The 20,486-nt window shown below is 42.7% G+C and overlaps 1 protein-coding gene across 1 annotated transcript in view; it reads left to right on the forward strand.

The window, feature by feature from the left end:
* Nucleotides 1–2,786: 2,786 nt before the first annotated feature.
* Nucleotides 2,787–20,486, forward strand: part of SH3D21 (SH3 domain containing 21) — a 99,324-nt gene continuing 81,624 nt past the window's right edge. Inside the window, exons 1-2 of the mRNA XM_044287701.1 lie at nucleotides 2,787–3,114; nucleotides 19,904–20,064. Of these exons, the coding sequence (XP_044143636.1) occupies nucleotides 3,102–3,114; nucleotides 19,904–20,064 (174 nt within the window). The 5' untranslated portion in view covers nucleotides 2,787–3,101. The remainder of the gene's footprint in view (nucleotides 3,115–19,903; nucleotides 20,065–20,486) is intronic.

Below are 20,486 nucleotides of genomic sequence, written 5' to 3' on the forward strand. Positions count from 1 at the left end.
TCCATTTATTCAGGCCTGCAAAAAAAACATTTTTTTTACTTTGCCTCTAGAGCCCTCCTGTGCGCCCATACAGCAGGCTACAAGCACATATGGGGTGTTTGCAAAAAGCAGAGACAATGGGGAACTTATACTGGGGTGCATTTTCTCCTTTAACCCCTTTTGAAAGTTGAAAATTGTGGTCTGCTAGTAATTTATCATTTTTAGAAATGTACAGTATGCTTTGAAATCCTTTCTCTAGTATTTCTATCTTAGGTGAGACACCTGTTTGCTGAAAAGTACCCTTTCTACCACTTAAAATGTTCATACGGGGGTGCTTTTTCTGAAATGGGGTCACTTGTTGGGGTTTTTCATTTCTGGGGCCTCAGTAATTAATTTAAGGTGACATGGCACCTAAAATACATGTCTGCCAATTCAGTCAGCAAAATCCATAATTAGCTGTTTGACTCTAGAGCAATTTGGGGTGCATTTTGCCCTGTTACCTCTTGTGAAAGTGAAAAATGTGGGTGTAAAGCAATTTTTTCCTGAAAAAAATTTAATTTTTCATTTTCACAGCCAAGCGTTCCTAATTCTGTGAAACGCCCGATGGGTTAAAGTGCTCACTACACACCTTGAAATGTTCCTTGAGGAGTGCAGTTTCCGGAATGGGGCCACTTATTGGGGGTTTCCACTGTAGGGCCACCTCAGGGTGTCTTCACATGCGACATAGCTCCCAGTTACCATTCCAACTAAATCCGCTCTCCTAACGCCATATGGTGCTCTTTCCACTCTGAAGCCTGCTGTGCACACATGCATCATTTTTAGAGCACATATGGGGTGTTGGCTTATTCGGGGGGAAATGGGGAACAACATTTGGGGTGCATTTTGTCCTGTCACCCCTCATGAAAGTGAAAAATGTGGGTGTAAAGCAACTTTATTTTCACAGCCAAGCGTTTCCTAATTCTGTGAAACGCCCGATGGGTCAAAGTGCTCACTACACACCTTGAAATATTCCTTGAGGAGTGTAGTTTCTGGAATGGGTTCACTTTTTGAGGGCTTCCACTCTAGGGGGTACCTAAGCGTGTGTTCAATTGCAAGATGGCGCCTGCCAATTATTCCAGTGAAATCTGCCTTCCAGATGCCAGTTGGTGCTCCTTTCCTTCTGACCCCTGTGGTACGCCCATATAGCAGTATACAAGCACATATGGGGTGTTGCTGTAATCAGGAGAAAATGGGCAATAAATTAGAGGGTACATTTTCTCCAGTTCCCCCTTGTTAAAAAGTGAAAAATATGGGCCTAATTTTTCATTTTCACAGCAAATACCATGAATCACTTTTGAGGACAACGTTCTCACTACACATCTTGAAATATTCCTTGAGGGGTGGTTTCCAGAATGGGGTCACTTTTTGGGGGTTTCCTCAGGGTGTCTTCATATGCAACATAACTCCAAAAAGCCAATCCTGCAAAATCTGTCCTCCAAAAGCCCTATGCCGCTACATCCCTATTGAACCCTGCCATGCACCCATACATCATTTTTGAGCACATATTGGGTGTTGGCGTATTCGGGGGGAAATGGCTAACACAATGTGGGGTGAATTTTGTCCTGTTACCACTTGTAAAAGTGAAAAATGTGGGTGTAAAGCAACTTTTTCTGGAAAAAAAATTAATTTTTCATTTTCACAGCCAAGCGTTTCCTAATTCTGTGAATCGCCCGATGGGTCAAAGTGCTCACTACACACCTTGAAATATTCCTTGAGGGGGTGTAGTTTCCAGAATGGGGTCACTTTTTGGGGGTTTCCACTGTAGGGCCACCTCAGGGTGTCTTTATATACATCACAGTTTCCAATTACCATTCCAGCTAAATCCGCCCTCCAAAAGCCATATGGTGCTCCTTCCACGCTGAAGCATGCTGTGCGCCCATACATCAGTTTCTGTAAACTCCAGATTCAGGGTAATAGATTTTGAGTTTTGTTTGGCTGTTAACCCTTGATGTGTTGCAGAAAAAATTTATAAAAATGTAAAAATCTGCAAAAAAAAGTGAAATTTAGAAATATAATTAACATTTTCCTTTAATTCTCGTGGGGCACCTAAAGGGTTAAAACAAAGTTTGTAAAAATCAGTTTTGAATAGCTTGAGGGGTGTAGTTTCTAATATGTAAGCCCCAGAAAGTGACTTCATAACTGAACTGGTCCTGAAAAAATTGGGTTTTGGAAATGTTAAGATTTGCTTCTAAACTTCTAAGCCTTCTAACGTCTCCAAAAAAGAAAATGCCATTTTCAAAATGATCCAAACATGAAGTAGACATATGGGGATTGTAAAGTAATTGCTTGTTTTGGAGTTAATACTATCTATTATAAAAGTAGAGAAATTGAAACTTTGCTAATTTTTCCACATTTTTGGTAAATTAGTTTTTTTTAAATAAATAAAAATGAAAATTTTTGACTCCTTCTTTTTACCACTGTCAGCTCAGCTTAGCTCACATTCACTTTATTAGTATTCTTAAATATAGACATTATAAGTTACGTTCTATTATCTGGGACAAGTGAGGTTATTGGCCGAGCTAGGCTTTAGTTTTTGATGACATCTGAATGACCCTTACAGGGCTGCAATGACTACACCTTACTCACCATACATCCAGGAAGATGTGAGTTGTGACATTTGGATTCCCTGCAGGTCTCGTGGCCTGATACCGGATGTCTCGTGGTAATGCAATGTTACGGAGAGTAGTACTTTACTATTACTGTTTTTTTTCCTCAGCCCTACACATGTTCACCTTAAACACATTCCTGAATTGTTGCAGACACATACCTCCAGCCTGTGCTGTGCTCCTGTAAAACCTGTTCACTCCTCTCCTGCTGTGCTAAACATGTGGCAGGCTCAGTATCTGTCTGCCCTCGCATTCATACCTTCAACTCGCCTTTCCTGTTTTCTATCAACCAATCCTTGTGCTCAAGTTATGGCATGCTTTTTTTTTTCTCGTGAGCTTCAGGATTAAGGAACTGTTTCTTTTAGAAAGTTGTTCTTGATTGTGAAAAGCAGGAAGCTGGGGCCACCGCAAGGCCTTATCGCATATATCTGGATGTAATTGTCCGTAGGCTGCCCCGCCTTGAGAAAGAGACACAACATGAGTGCACTGGGTAAGTGTTGCCGACTTTAGCTTCTAGATATTGTATTCAATTCTAACAATCTATAGGCAACAGGTAAATGAAAATGCAGCCTGGGATACGGTCTAGAGCCACAGATAGCGCTTGCTAAGTGAGATTCTTTGCTGACAGGCGACATGGAAAGGTATCCTAGCAGAATGAATGAATGAATATACTTTCTTGAGCCACAGTTTGCCACATTTCTTTTACATAGTTACCTCTAGGTGTATTATTTTAATATCTATGTTCTGCCTTGTGGGAACGAAGTGCAGAATATAGTAGTGTAATATATTTTCTCTGATGAATTGCTATGGGCAGGGTCCTATTTATTCTCTCTGTATCGCTGTGCAAATACCAGGTAACCTTTATCCCTGTTTTGACAGAGGAAGTCACCTGTGGAAGGTGTTTGGTATTCTGGTGATTTTGTTCAGTGGAATAATCAAAAGCAACATGTACTGTAGAGACAATATCTGCTTCTCTGAAACCTACCATTGGTTGGCATAGTAGGGTGCATTCACTCGACCGTATGTATTTTGTGGATCCGCAAAAAATATGGGTGACGTCCGCCTTGGATTTTATTTTTTTTGCGGATCCATTGTAACAGTGCCTATCCCTATTCGCAAAAGGCCTCTTTCACATGACCGTAGGGCTTTTTCAGTGTTTTGCGGTCCGTTTTTCACGGATCCGTTGTTCAGTTTTTTTTTTTTTTCGTTGTGTTTCTGTTTGTGTTCCGTTTTTCCATATGGCATATACAGTAATTACATAAAAAATTGGGCTGGACATAACATTTTCAATAGATGGTTCCGCAAAAACAGATCGGATACGGAAGACATACGGATGCATTTCCATATATGTTCCTTTTTTTTGCGGACCCATTGGCTTAAATGTAGCCATGGAACGTGATTTGCGGGCAATAATAGGACATGTTCTATCTTTGAACGGAACGGAAAAACGGAAATGGAATGCATACGGAGTACGGAAGCCCGCAAAAAAAACAGCCTGTAAACGGAAAAATAAAGGTTGTGTGAAAGAGGCCAAACAGACAAGAATAGGACATGTTCTATCTATTTTGCGGGGCAACGGAACAGACATACAAATGCAGACAGCACACGATGTGCTATCTGCATTTTTTGAGACCCATTGAGATGAATGGTTCTGCATTCTATCCACAAAAAATGCAGATCGTAACAAAAATACGGTAGTGTAAATGGAGCCTTACCTTAAGGCCTCATGCACATGACTGTTGTTGTGTTCCGTTCCGCAAAATGGGGTTCCGTTGTTCCGTGTCCGTTTTTGTTTCCGTGTGACTTCCTTTTATTTTTGGAGGATCACCAGACATGAAGGTAAGTAAAAAAAAGTCTAAGTCAAGTTTGCCATGCAAATGATAGGAAAAAAAACAGACGCGCGGACACTGATGACAATCTTGTGTGCCTCAGCGTTTTTTCATGGTCCCATTGACTTGAATGGGTCCGCGAACCGTTTTCCGTGAAAAAAATAGGACAGGTTATTTTTTTGGACGGCCTGGAACCACGGATCACGGACGCGGATGACAAACAGTGCATTAGCCGAGTTTTCAACAGACCCATTGAAAGTCAATGGGTCCGCAGAAAATCACGAAAAACTGAACAACGGACACGGAATGAAACAATAGTCGTGTGCATGAGGCCTAAGACAGAATGTTACACCAAAATTGTGGTACGTTTCTGTTGCAAAATAGTACATCTTCAGCCATGCCATGTTTACTGTAAATATCTGTACATATTTTACTTAACTTTTTTTTTTTTTTATCTTGCCCTGTTAATGTGTAATATGATTTATGTATAGATGATCTTCTTTGCCTTACCGGAACTGTAATGCGCTCCCAGGTCTAAAAAGTGGGCAGCATTTCGGGATCCTAGTGCGGTTACCAGGGGCGTAGCTAAAGGCTCATGGACCCTGGTGCAAGAGTTAGGCTTGGGCCCCCCTTCCCTCAGTGCTTTGTGTGTCTTCTTATGCAGCACAAGGGTCTTTGGGCCCCCTCAGGCTCCTGGGCCCGGTAGCGACTGCTACCTCTGCACCCCCTATAGTTACGCCCCTGGCGGTTACTACCTGCAATGTACGCTGCGCATGTGCAACCCCCGTACATTGCAGGTAGTAACCGGGCTAGGATTGCAAGGCGAATGTGCAGCACATAATATCGTAACTGCCGGACACTTATTTAGACAAGGTCCAGGTAAGGCAATGATCATCATCATCTCTACAAACATCATATTACACATCCAAGGGAGCAAATTAAAAAGAAAAATCGGGATAACCCCCTTAGATTTTGCATGGGTCTCTGCTGCAGGCAATCAACGAGTCTGTATGGGGACGAGCGATGGCATTATTGATCATTCCTCTCCATACTGTGGAGGAGATTGCAGCAGTCTCCACCACCTACAAGCAGACAATTGCTGGGAAGGAACGCTTCTTTCCCAACAATCGTCTGTTGTATTGTCTCGTCTAAAGGGACCTTTAGGGTCATGCACATGACCGTGTGCCGGTCGGGCCCGTGCTGCGGACTGCAAATTGCGGTCCACAATGCACAGACACTGACTGTAGGGCAGCCGCATGCGGATCGCGGACCTGTTCACTTGAATGGGGTCCGCGATCCACATCCCATGGTCCGCACCGCAAAAAAGTAGTACATGCACTACTTTTTTGTGGTGCGGAGGCACAGCCAGAAACACCACGGAAGCACTCCGTAGTGCTTCCATGAGGTTCCGATCCGTGCTTCCACACCGCATCTCCGGTTTGCGGACCCATTCAAGTGAATTGGTCTGCATCCGTAATGCGGGGTGCACACAGCCGGTGCCCCGTGTTTTGCGGACCCGCCGTATGCGGGCTTCAATACGGCCTTGGCGGGGCAACGGCCGTGTGCATGAGTCTTTAGGCTGCACTCTGACTATCACTGATGGAAATCACTGACTAAAACACTGCGTGAATGCAGCATAAGGGTCCATTCACACGTCCATAGTGTATTGCGGATCCGCAATACACCCGGCCAGCACCCCCATAGAATGTCTATTCTTGTGTGCTGTCCGCATCCATTCCTGCCCCATAGAGAATGAATGGGTCCGCACCTGTTCTGCAATTTGCGGAACGGATGCGGACCCATTCTGCGGATGTGTGAATGGACCCTAGAGGTCCCTTTAGATAGGACTATACAGCAGGTGATTGTCAGCAATGAAGCATTCTTTCCCGACGAGCGCCTGCTCATCAGTGAAGGAGACATCTTCGCAGTACGGGGAGGAGTGATCACTAATGCCATCACTTGTTCATCGAGTGATCCTGTCGTTCATGCAGGCACCAGCGATCATGGCTTCTGGGCAGCAGATTGTGCTGCCTAAACAGCGATTTGCTGCTCAGAATCCATGATTCTGTATGAGGACGAGGGATCGATTCCTTGTCCTCATATCATTGAATGAGCAGCTGACTGTTGGGAAGAAACACTTCCTTCATGACAATCGGCCACTTAGTCAGCCTGTGTAAATCCAGCTTAACAGGGACAAAATCCACACATGGCATTTAGTACAATGATATGTCTCAAAACAATGATTGTAGTGTGAAGTGGTATTTTACATGAGACAGAGATATTCATGACTCATTTCCTGCAAAAATATATGTAACCTATATATTTAAAGACTCAGAAGGTAATTTACTCGAGATAAATATAGAATAATAACAGTGAATTATAGTTATAATCACAATGATGACAACATACCTGTTCATGTTCAGATAATCCCAGAATCGATTCAGGAGAATTTATTTGGGATGTGAGCATTTGTAGTGCTTCAGTATTTCTTTCTTGTGAAAAAGATATTTGTTAAAGGTATTTCTATAACTTCTGATGCATTCCATGGGATCATTATCCAACTCCTATCTGGCAAGGAGAATATAAGAGACAATATCTATTTAGTACTGGATCTGAAATAAATGTTAAAAGGAAGCGATCATTCCAACAAGTTCAGAAGGATCATGGATATACCAGGCGGATCCCTCACAATTTACTGCCACCGATACTCAATAACACAAGCAGATCCAGAGCCTGATCAGAAGAACCACAATATTGTCCAACATTTTGCTTTTTTCAGATTAGCATCCCCTTGAGCCGCATACTCAATTACGATCTCTTTGAAGACACACATACTGTATGCAGTCATGAGAAAAAAAGATACACCCCCATTGAATTGTATGGTTTTACATCCCAGGACATAATAAAAGTATCTGGTTCTTAGAAGGTCTTAAAATGATACAACTTCAGGTGAACAACACATGACAAATTATAGCGTGTAATTTATTTTGCAAAAACTAGGCCAAAATGAAGACAATGTGTGTAAAAAAATAAGTACACCCTTACTGCTTCCATAGAAATTAAGAGTTCAAGTAGCAGACAGGTGCTGCTAATCAAACACCCCTAATTGATCAACAGGAAGTGTGACCATGACCACCTCTATAAAAGCAGAAGTTTTGGCAGTTTGCTGGTTTGGAGCATTCAAGCATGTGTTAATATAATGCTAAGGAGGAAAATCTTTAGCAATGAACTTACAGAAGCAATTGTTGCTGCCCATCAATCTGGGAAGGGTTATAAGGCCATTCAGAAATTGTAATGGGCAGTGGGTGTGACCCTACTAAATTAACTAAACATTTTGACTGTGGGCTAATCCTAACAGTGTTATCTGGGCAATTGCCTGGTTTCCACCCTTTAACCCCTATACAGGCATCTGGCCTTCGCTAAAGGTGACCCATCAGGCCACTACCCCTTGGAATGGTCCGAGTGTAGTTGGCAGCTCACTTACAGTGATCAGAGACACCAGTGCAAAGCACCAAGTGGTCAGCACCAAGTCAGTAAAAAAAAAAGAAGTCAGGGCAGGCAGGTAGCAAAGGGTAGGATGGTAGGCAGGCAGCAGAGTAACAGAATCTAACCAGAAGTTCAGTACACTGGAAGACAATAGCACACTTTCACTGGTTAACTAGACAGCTAGAAACCTAAAGCTCAGTCACCTTCTTCCAGGAGAAGGTGCCTCATAAACCCACAGGTGTCCAGCCATTGGCTGGCAGAGATTTGAAGCAATTGAACACTGGCCTTGTAAGACTGGATAGATGTGCGTGCATGCACTAAGGCAGACAGGAAGAGGCCTTGCAGCCTCAAATGTGGGACACAGGAGTATTGTGATCATCTCCGCTACAAGAAGGAAGAGAAGAGCTAGCGAGTATCACCCAACAAGCTAGATGAGCGATGCAGTATCTGTACCCACACCAGTTATAGGATGGCATCAAGTATGGAGCGCTGCTGTGACAGTACCCCCTCCTTATAACCTCTCTTCTTTGAACTAAAACCTTTCAAAAACTTCTTCAGGAAGATCTGAGCATGAATGTTCTTCAAAACTTCTCAGAATCTCTCCTGAGGGATAAAACATTTCTAGTCAACTGGTTTAGCCGCTAACCTTCTTCATTTTCAGAATATTCTTCACTTCTTACAAATCTTCAGAACTTGCCAAATAAACAGCTGGAACTGTCTGGAGTACCACAGGTTTGAGAAGTGACTCCAGTAAGGAATTGGGAATCTGAATAAACAACCAGATTCAACGTCTTTAATGCCACGAAAAGTCCAATAAACCAAGGTTCCAGCTTGTAAGCGGGAACATTAAAGGGGTATTCTTCTATCCACAGAACAGGGAAAAACTAGGGTCCCCACCAATCATGAGAACAGGTGTCCTGTGCCCCATTGAGTCCCCCGAAATGAGCAGAGTGGTTAGTCAGACGTGCAAGTGGCCACCCCATTCATTTCTATGGAGATCTGGAGATAAAACAGAAAACGTTGAATAGCCCACAGGCTGATGGGTCGTAGCCAGTTCAGTACTGATGATAATTTCTCAGAATCAATCTGTATGCCACGATCAGATATTATATAAACCATGAATTGGAGGCAGTTTTTTCCCCCTGAAGATACACTTCTCAAACTTTGCATAAAGCCTGTTCTCCTTCAATTTCTGGAGAACTGTATGGACATGTTTGTGATGGGAAAGTGGTCAGATGAGTATATCAAGATGCAGTACAGGTAGAAAACAACACAGGTATCCTGGAAAAATTACTAATTTACATTTACAAATTCTTGGAAGACCACTGGGGCATTGGTGATTCCAAATGACATACCAGGTATTTGTAATGGCCATCATCATGGGGATTGAATGGTCTTCCATTCATCTCCCTCACAGATCCATATCAGGTTGTAAGCACCACGCAAATCCAGTTCAGAGAAAATATTATCACCATATAGCAAAATGGTAAGGAATATCTATTTTTTACAGTAATTTTATTCAAAACATGATAACCCTTGCAGGGTCTGAAGGACCAAAGAAAGAAAAAGCTCCTGTCGCCGATAAGGACTGGCGGATGAAATCCCTCTCCAAGTTTTCTTAAATATACTCAGCTATGGCTTGGGTCTCAGGCTCGGATAGTGGGTAAACTCAACCTCGTGGAAAAGTGGTACCAAGAACCTAGGTCTATAGGTCAATCATAGGGACAATGGGGGGAGAACGTACAAGGTTATTTTGTCTGAGTGGAGTTCGCCCAGATGAAGCTCCAAGGGCAATGTGACATATTTTATGGTCTCAGTAAGAGACCTCTCATTAATTGATATCACCAGTAAGGACTTTTTTGGCTCCCTCATTGTCAAACCGCGGCACTCCCACAGTGATGAGACCGGCTGCGATGCGCATGTCCTGTACATACAACGATGTTGATGACTTTAGCAGAGAGGTGACACCACAGGCAGAGGGACAGGGTTGTGGTGATGTTGCAGGGAGTTTGGAGTGCACAGGTAGGCACTAGGCTCTCTAAATAGGCCGGCTTGGACTCATTGAATAGGCAGATTTGGGCTCTTTGGAAGCTTGGAAACACCCTATGGGGCATTTTGTTCCTTATTTGCATATAGAACAAACATCCTTTTCTGGTGATTGCAAATGCACAATAGAATACCAAAGGAATGTTTTAAACCATGTTCGAGTGCACAATAGCACCGTAGCATTACTTATAAAGGCCAAATATTGGTGACAGATTCTCTTTAATGAACTAAAACAAGGTTGTAAAGAAGGGCGGGCCAAAATTCCTCCAGAAGAGACTAATAAAGTCACACTGAAAATGAGTACTTCAAGTTATTGCTGGTCAAGGTGGTTCTACGAGCTACTGATTCATACAGTGTAGTGTATTTTTCACACATGGCTTCTGCATTCTGGCGTATTAAATAAATAGTGACACTGTATAATTTTACGTGGTGTTGTTCATCTGAGGTTGTATTTACTTAATTTAAGATCTTCTAATGACCAGATTTATTATTATGTTCTGAGATGTAAATGGTATTCAAAGAGGAACATATAAGGGTCTATGGGGGCCCATAGTTGATACCTTCCGTTATAAAAAGCCAACAGAGGCTACTTCCACCTTCACGTTATTGCGCTGAGTTTGGCCGGATCGGTTGGACTACCTCCATGGCAACTTAAACGAGGGTTTGCTCCCCACTACTCTGGAGCCCCCGCGATTGACACTGCTCGCTGATGTCAGTCAGGGGCCCTAGTTTGTGACCCTTATCCACTACTACTGACTACTACTGACTTTGTCTGTACCACCGATTTAAATGGGTGCTTTGCTTTATGCTTGACATCCGCTATTATAGCTTGACACTGTTCAAGTTTTTGACATTTTATTGAATTTTTTATGCTATGTAAACAAGCGTTGCTCCATTATATATGTGTATGTCCATATAGTCATACCCGTCCCCTAGACGGGTCGGTATAAATCAACGTCAGGTTTGCATATAAATTTCATTTCGCTACTATCGATGCGGTTACAAAGCCAGATGCTGAAATAGTGCTGGGATATTTTCGCCATTGGGCGGCGCTGTGACAGCATCTGGTTTTGGAACTGCATATGGTGTACCCTTGCTTGAAAGATTTTGAAAATATGCCCGCTAAATATAACAGGAGATCCGGGGGTACGGGATCCCCTAGGGCGGGTGGCGGTAGTAGTCCACAGGCGAGAATGGATAAATACCTGAAATCGCCCCCACCGAGACAGAGGGGGGGGAAGAAAATACCTGAACTGGTGGAAACACAGATAGATCCATCTACTCAGACTGAGCAACACACGAGATTTGATATTATTGAGAACAAATTAACGGATATATTATCGGTAGTGCAGACCACCAACCAATCAGTCCTAGACGTTTCCATCACCGCACAGACACTGCAGACTGAACTTACTCTTATTAGAGAAGATATGAACCAAATTAGGGTCGGCATCGCACTCGTAGAAACTGGGTTATCTAAGGTTCAAACAGAACAGTTACAGATGGAAAAAAAAATAGAAGAATTGGATAAAGAGAATAAACGTATTAATGCAAGACTAACTGATATGGAGGATAGGGCACGACGTAACAATCTTAGAATAGTGGGCCTCCCTGAGGAGGTAGAGGGGGGTAACCCCGTGGCGTTTATGCAAAAATGGCTGATTGAAACGCTAGGATCCTGTGGAGATACTCCTGCACTATGTGTGGAGAGAGCCCATAGAATCCCCGCAAAAAAGACCCCGCCGGGTGGCCCCCCCCGAGCCATCCTAATTAGGATACTCTCCTCCAGTGATAGAGACTGGGTGCTTCGACGTAAGAGAGATCTAGCTGACACTACACTTGACGGACACTCGATACAGATATACCCTGACTTCTCTAGGGATACCCAAAGCAAGCGCAGGGAATATTTTGATATTAAGAAAAGACTACGCGAGGGGAATATTAAATATTCAATGTTATACCCCGCCAAGTTAAGAGTGGTGTATAGAGACACCGTAATGTTTTTCCATTCTCCTAGAGAAACCTTAGAATGGCTAGATTCTGTCAGGGTTTAGACGCCGGGCCTTGGTTGATGTGGCAGCAATGCCACTCAATCTTGGGTTGGGGTAATAGCAGTGGGTGGCCCATGGATGGATGGGCGAAATGTAAGAGGTTGACAACGATGCTTTGCATCAGTGAACCAGTAAGGGGGTTGCTGGGGGGTGGGGGTCAAAGGGTGTGGGCGGATAATGGGTGGGGGGGGTCCCTGGCTTGGTTGCGGTTGCCTTTGGGGGGTGACGGACGCCTCCTTTACAATTCATGATATGACTAATAATAGAGTCATGATATGGAATGTGCGTGGACTGGCTGATAGAACGAAAAGGGTAGTGGTTTTTGATTTGATCACTCGACATCTCCCTGCAATAGTTGCTTTACTAGAAACGCACGCTACACCTAATATCCCTGAATATTTAATAAAGAGATGGGCAGGACATCAATTTCACTCTGGTTTCTCGGCATATTCCCGAGGGATCAGTGTGTATATACATCATAGCATTGACTTTATCCTGCTAGACCAGTCGATCGATAGAGATGGGAGATATATCTTCCTCTTTGCCCAATGGAATGGCAGTAGGTGCGTCCTTGCTTTCTTGCATATTCCGCCACCGTTTACAATGACAGTTCTAAAGCAGCTGGCGCTGTTTATGCATAATAAAGAGCGATCTCCGATATTAATATGCGGTGATTTTAACTGCGTGCTTGACCCGGCGCTGGATAGATTTTCAATCGCCCGGAAAAGTGCGCAGGGTAAACACGCTCTACTTCGCGGGTTTTGTGAGGAGATAGGTTTAACAGATGTTTGGCGATGGCTCTACGGCAACAAACAGGTGTTTTCTTGCTTTAGTAAAGCGTATAGCGCTATGTCTAGGATTGATATGGCCTTGGCCAATGAGCAGATGCTTGAATCTATCTTAAAAATGACATATGAGATCCACGGCATATCCGACCACTCACCGATTTTACTGGTGATGAAGACCGGACAACAAACCGGGATTAGCAGATCGTTCAGATTGAATGAACACTGGCTAACCATACTAAATGACTCCGCTGGGATAGATAAAGAACTTTCACAATTTTGGCAAGAGAATATCGGTACAGCTCACATCCATTTTGTTTGGGATGCCATGAAGGCATTCATGCGTGGGCTTTATTTTTCCAGAATAAAAAAGAAAAAAAATGAATTTTTTGCTGAACAAAAAAAGCTGGAGGCAAATATTGCATACCTGGAGGGCTGTATCAGAGTACGGAATGATGTGAATACGCGCACCAAGCTAAAATCTATCAAAGATCACTATACTACCTTTATGAAGGAAAAAGCACAGAATCAATTATTTTTTATGGGCTATAAAGACTTCTGCGAGGCTGGTACCCCGAGTAAGCTATTGGTTTCTATCATAGCGAATCAAAAACCCCCTCAAAGAATTAGACAAATACTGACGGGTGATGGGCGTAGATTGGAAAGAGGAATGGAGATGGTAGCAGAGTTTTTTAATCATTTTGATAATTTATATCGATCCGGCGTGGTAGATACAGTGACTAGAATAGACGACTTTCTAGAACAAGTCAAGATCCCGGTGCTGTCGGACTCCGACTCCGCCTCCCTGTGCGCCCCCATCTCTCTGGAGGAACTACAAGTGGCCCTGCATGGGACCCGGGGCTCCTCGGTGCCCGGATCGGATGGACTCCCATTTGGCATTTATAAGCGCCATGCGGAGGTGCTCTTGCCTGGACTGTTGCAGGTCCTAAATGAGTCTAGCAAATGTGGAAAGCTGCCCCCGTCTTTGACCGAAGCAACGGTTACACTGATTCTCAAAAAGGGGAAAAAGGGCAATAAAGTTGAGGATTATCGCCCAATATCACTGCTTAACGCAGATTATAAAATAATCGCAAAAGTTCTTTCCAACCGGCTAAAAAAAGTAATAGCCCGCCTGATCCATGTAGACCAGACAGGGTTCATTCCTGGGCGACAGATACAGACCAATATACGTCGGACCATCCTTAACATTCAGATTGGCGGGGGGGAGGACCGCTCGATCCTATCACTGGACGCCGCTAAGGCGTTCGATCGGGTCGAGTGGCCCTTCCTCTGGCGCGTCATGTATAGGATGAATCTGGGCCAGGAATTTATTGGATGGGTTAAATTGCTATATAGTGAAGCAACTGCTAGAATTAAGGTTAACGGGGTGCTTACCCCTGCCGTCTCCCTAAAGCGGGGAACACGTCAGGGATGCCCCCTTTCTCCACTTCTCTTTTCAATCTTTATGGAACCCCTTGCCTGCAGGATACGGACTGAACCCGGTATAGCCGGTTTCGGGGGGAGAGGGACGGACGATAAGATTTGTTTATACGCAGATGACGTTTTACTCTACCTGAATGATGGTTGGAGAAGCGTCTCCGATGTTATGCGGATAACAGAGGAATTCGGCAGAATTGCCGGGTATGAGATAAATTGGGTAAAGTCTGTACTCTTCCCCCTGAACCGGATGCCCCCCCCTAACGATCTTAGGATCAGAATTATTCTCCCAACAGACCATTTAGATTATCTCGGGATAAAAATTAGCAATAACATTAGGGAATATAATCAGCTAAATATTTCCCCTTTAGTGGGGAGAATAAAAGACAAAATAAGAGTGTGGCAGAAACTCCCGCTTTCGCAGATCAATAGGATTGCGCTGATTAAAATGGTTTTGCTACCTTGGATATTGTACACGGTTAGCTCCTGCCCTGCTTGGATTGAGGATAGTGTCTTCAATCTGATTGATCGCTTGATAAATGATCTGATATGGGGCAGAAAAAGGGTCCGCATTAAATTACAATACTTGCGAATGGCCGTAAGTAATGGGGGCCTAGGCCTGCCCCATTTTCAAATCTATTATCTGTGTGCACAATTACAATGGTGTGTCAATACCGGGGACGGAGTATTACTATCACATATCCTAGGTCAACGCCAACTGCACGCAAATAACATTTTTAGTATATTGGAATCCGGGCTGCTTCAGCGTGCAGATTACTCCTGTCCCATCGGAGCCGCGCTACAGAAAGCTTGGAATAAAATCAAGGTACTGATTCATGCCCCTCAAATTTTGGACTTCTCCCCGCTATGGGATAATCCCGCGCTAACAGAATTCTTGACACTTAACGAAAACGAATACTGGACTCGAAAAGGTATTACATTAGTTTCACATATATACACAAAAGGGAAAAGCAAATCAATAAGGGAACTGATACAACAGGCACCAATAACTGCACTAGAGCACTATAGATATTGTCAACTACAACACGCATTAGCATACACGCTCAAAAAAACACCTCTGACAAGAGTTACTCCGGGGTTTTTATTATTTTGTTATAACATAGTAGGGAACAAAGTTAAGATTTCACTAATATATAGGAGATTTATCGAGGAAATAAGCACTATCACTAAATTCAAAAGTGTTGATAAATGGAAGATAGACATTGGGGAATGTAACCCCTCACAATGGCGGGAAATATACCAAAACATTAAGAAGGCTTCTCTCTCACGACAACACCGATTGATACAATTCAAAATAATACATCGTTTATATGTTACCCCGAGTCTGTTATCTAAAATGTATATCAATAAGGGTCAAGAATTTAGTTGTCTGAAATGCTCTTGTGTAGCCGCAGGGCTTGTACACATGCTGTGGGACTGCCCTGCCATTAGGACCTTTTGGGGCTGCATATTTCAGACAATGGTGGCAAACAGCAGGAATAGTCCCCCCTTGACTATCCAAGTAGTTGTACTTGGACTTTTCCCTCCTGAGTACAAAAACAAAACTACCAAAAATGAACAGGCATACTGGCTAAAGGGGTTTCTATTGGCCAAGGTGATAATCCTGAGACAGTGGGTGAAAGATAGACCCCCAACAATAAATGATTGGCAAAGTTTAATGACGAGAATAACACACTTTGAGGGCATGAAACGACGTGGGTTAAGCGATGCCATAGGAATGGGCGTACAGAGAAGGGAAATAGCTAGCAGCAATATCCCGATTAGAATTGATGATCACTAATCGGTGGAGACTACTGCATAAATATACCCCAACAAACCATTATACATTCTTAAAAGATAAACTCTATCAACACAGCCCACGTTAAGCATGCGTGAAACTGCAAAGGACTGAAGAAAATATCTATGAGGGGGGCAAGAATACTCCGCCGCCCCTCGCGGCGGCCGCACCAAGCCAGGTGGGAATGGGCGGGGGGTGAGGAGTGGGGGGGGGGGATGGGTTTTTGTTTTGGGTTCTGGAATCTATGCCTGAGAATTGTTATTAGAGCTGGACTGTCCTGACTATAGATGTTTTGTTGTATGTGCCTGCTCTATGGCATAGACGTGATATATTGTTTTATATGTGGTTGTTATATGTGATTAGAAATTTGTCTTTGTACTGTTTGTATTGTAAGGGTAAAAAAAAAAAAAAAAGACAATAAAGATATTTAAATTGAAAAGAGGGTTTTTCTCATGACTGGATATAGAAACTGTTTCCTAGAATCTCAGACATCACTTTCTCTCAGAAGGAAATACAAAGTCATAATCTAAATCTAGAGCAAGAGGGCCACACTGTAGGCCTATATATAGGAGGTAACCTTGTCAAAGAAGTGTGATGCATCAAAATAAGCATAAAAATCTGATACATTGATACAAAATGGGAACAAAATACATGAAAGACGTATAAAAAGTTATAATGAGAATAACCAGAACTAACATTCAGATCATATAAACTTAGTGGTGTTGGTTATTCAGTCTATAGAAACCGTAACTTTTCTTGCCGAAGACATAGTCATCTTTTTTTCTGCTGCTTTAAGACTTGTTCAAGGCCTGCAAATATTTACATACTTTATGATTATGAGAAAGTAGTTATGATAAAGTGACCTTACATGTTAGATTTTATGCAATTCATTTTTTATGCTCTATGATACAAAGCAACCATCTGACAACTAAACTGTTAAAGGTGTTCTCTGGTCCTGTACCTAAAAAGCCTTTTTCAGCTAACTGTGGAAAGAGGACACTATGAGCAGTACTTACCCTTCCATCACACCACCAATTCCAGCAATTCTGGCTGGATCACTTGACCGCTTGACTGGCTGCAGGCTCTTCCTTTGCTGTGCTCCTCTTTCTTACTAGTAAGCTACATCTACATTATGTAGTAGAGACTGAGGAACTGGTGCAGCCAAGAAAGGGTAAGTACTGCTCAAAGTGTATGTACTCCACAGATTAGTTGAAAGGAGCCTTTTAAGTACAGGCCCAGAGAGCCCCTTTAACTTTATATAAAAATTACAGGAACACAACAAAACATAACTTGATATCTAGAAGGAAAAAAATTCATAGGGTGCTCCATATTGCAGGATCATCAAGGCAATGAGAGAGGTTATGTGCTTAATATGCCCTTCTTTGTTGGTTGTGCTGAGCAGGCACAACGCTGTGTGCAATTATTTGGTAAGGTCTTTGTAACTACAACCATCTTCCACTAGCAGGAAAGATTTAATAATAACTGGAGTAATAATAAATTAGATCCAGGCAGAGGTATATATTAGGTAAATATATATTTGGATATGTGTTTCAGCGCTGGAATGATGACTTTGTCAGGCCATATCTGATGGAGTCACTATGGCCTGATACATTCCGGTGATGAAACGGGTCGCCAAATAAAAGTGGATGCAGTTCTTTTCCCTTTGGATATACAGACATTGGAGAACATATGTATTAGCACAGTGATAATCGTCATGAGTCCTATAGGAATCTAAAAAAACTGAAGAATTTACAATAGCTTGTTGCATCCTGATTTACTAAAAGCCTTTGGGGGAGATTTATCAAGACAGGCACTGGTCTTGATATCCGTTGTATTGCTGGAGGACGCACCTAGTTTTTGACGAGTCTCAGGCCTGATCATAAATACCATTATCATTACCATTATTTTTATCATTACCATTATACTTATATATTGTGAACTTGGATTTTTATGCAATAAAGTGGATATATTTTTGATTATATTGGGTCTGTCTTTGTTGTTTGTGAGTGAGAAACATTATAGGTATATGTTCTGGTCAATATACATACCCTGATTTGTTGTTGTATTGAGGCATGTTTAGGTTTTATGCTGATCATAAATTAGGCGCATCCTCCAGCTGTCCGTGCGCCTAAACAGAAAACTGGCATAAATGAAGATACATTTTTCAGGGCAGCTGGCAACGTCCCCTTTAGGGAAAATGGCCAAAGGGTTTTAAATCTGAGATGAGACAATTTTTTTTAAAGGTAGGTGTTTAAAACACATATAGGGGAATTTATCATGAGGGGAATATATGAAGTCAGTTTTGCTTGAGTCTGCGTTGGAGTACTTTTTGCCACATTTATCAAATGTCACAGGTTGATAAATTTGGCTTGTACTTAAACCTAACACTTCTGTCTAGAGAAGCTACTGCAGTTTTCCTAATCCACCCTCCTCCTGGAGTGAGATTGTGACTCAATTGCGACTTTTTTAAAAATTCGCAATGATAAATCTGGAGTGAAACTCATTAACATATCTAACTACACCATCTTTCCACCCATATTACAAAACTGGAGTGAGTGGTGTAAAAATCCAAACGTCGCAAAACTTTGCGCAAGTGAGTGTAAAAAGTTGCAAATTTTTGCGCATTCTGGAGTAAAGATATGATAAATTAGGGCCATAATTTGCAACTTTTTAACATTACTTTTCAGGCACAAGGTAGATGATAAATCTTTCCCTATGTATTTACCCTAATAAAGCATAGAATTCTCTATAGCCTTTCCCTCCATTGTATACAGAAATAAGGCAGAATTTTATATTAAATGACATGCCATATCTAAATGAATAACTTATTTATTTGTAACTGTATTGCAAGTAAAATTCACCACTAACCAGAGGTACTTGACATGTCCTTAATGGTTCTTGTAGTAGTAAAATTACCACCAAGCGTTCCTGTTGGCCCACCAAAAATAGCCAAGTGGCGCACTCGGCTATTGTCAGAATCCCCATAGAAATGAATGGGAGAGCGGCTGCTGCTTCCATTCACTTCTATGGGGCTGTCAGAAATAGCAGAGCCAGCACTCGATTATTTTCGAAATGCTAGCTGTGTTTACTAAATAGGTGCAGGTCCCAGAGGTGGGACCCACATCTATCAGACAATGGGGGCATATCCTAGCGATATGCCCCCATTGTCTGAGATGGGAAAACCCCTTTAAGTTTTATCACAGCCTATACCAAAATTCTAACTGTTCATACAACCTTCTTACTCAGAGGCAAAGTTTGTATTCACTCTCATGCTAGTTCTTCACTGCATTGTTTGTTGACACGACAGTGCTTGAGGAGTTGTGAACCGTTGCCCAGGTTAAAGTAGGTTGGGAGCAGTCTGAGATAGGGCCCGATCTCCACAGCATCTTAGGAGTGAAAAAGTCTAAGGCTACTTTCACACTCGCAGCAGGACGAATCCGACAGGCTGTTCACCATGTCGGATCCGTCCTGCCGCTATTTCACTGTGCCGCCGGACCGCCGCTCCGTCCCCATTGACTATAATGGGTACGGGGGCGGAGCTCCGGCGCAGCACAGCGGTGCACGGCGAAAGCCGCCGGACTAAAAAGTCCTCCATGTCCGACTTTTTAGTCCGGCAGCTTTCGCCGTGCACCGCCGTGCTGCGCCGGAGCTTCCCCCGTCCCCATTATAGTCAATTCAATGTGCAAATGACACAAACATAAGCCTGATGGTTCAAAATTTTAAGGACATACTTGTACATTTTTAGGATTGGAAGTTTTAAAATTTGCATTGAGATGTCTGTAGGACTTTGAGTGCATGTGACCTAATATACCACTAATTTGCTTTACTCATGTCTTATTCCTTGCAGGAGAAATGTTGGCCCTTGTGGACTTTCATGGGCAGCTTGAGGATGAGTTAACCATCAAAGCTGGTGAAGTAGTAAGAAATGTTAAACAGACCGGTGAAGCAGGATGGCTAGAAGGAGAAATCAATGGAAAGAGAGGGTTCTTTCCTCAAATGTTTGTCAAGGTTAGTTTCCTCAAATGTTTGTCAAGGTATCATTAGTTCTCATTGACTTCTCTAATCTGGGTCTTTCTGTAGCGCAGAACACCCATGCACAGAAGCCCATTGAGTTGAGAGGAGATATGGCCATCTTTGTACTGGCTTCAGTATGTGCTAACATGATCTTCAGCACACCAAGTTGAAACTTAGTAGATCTGATAATTTTATTGAAGTTTATTCAAGGCAACAAAAATGTGTGATGTTTCGGTCTAAATTACCTTTATCAAACACTACAGATGAAACAGAACATTTGGGGTGTTATACTACCACGTCTCTCAGTTGTTTTACCATTGGTGAACTTTATGTTGGGTGATTAGATCATCTTTATACAAGTATAGATGCGGTGGTTCCCCCTGCTGCCTCCATGGAACCAGGGCTGCTGGGAGGAT

The sequence above is a fragment of the Bufo gargarizans genome, chromosome 3 (assembly GCF_014858855.1).
Source record: "Bufo gargarizans isolate SCDJY-AF-19 chromosome 3, ASM1485885v1, whole genome shotgun sequence".
Lineage (NCBI taxonomy): Eukaryota > Metazoa > Chordata > Amphibia > Anura > Bufonidae > Bufo > Bufo gargarizans.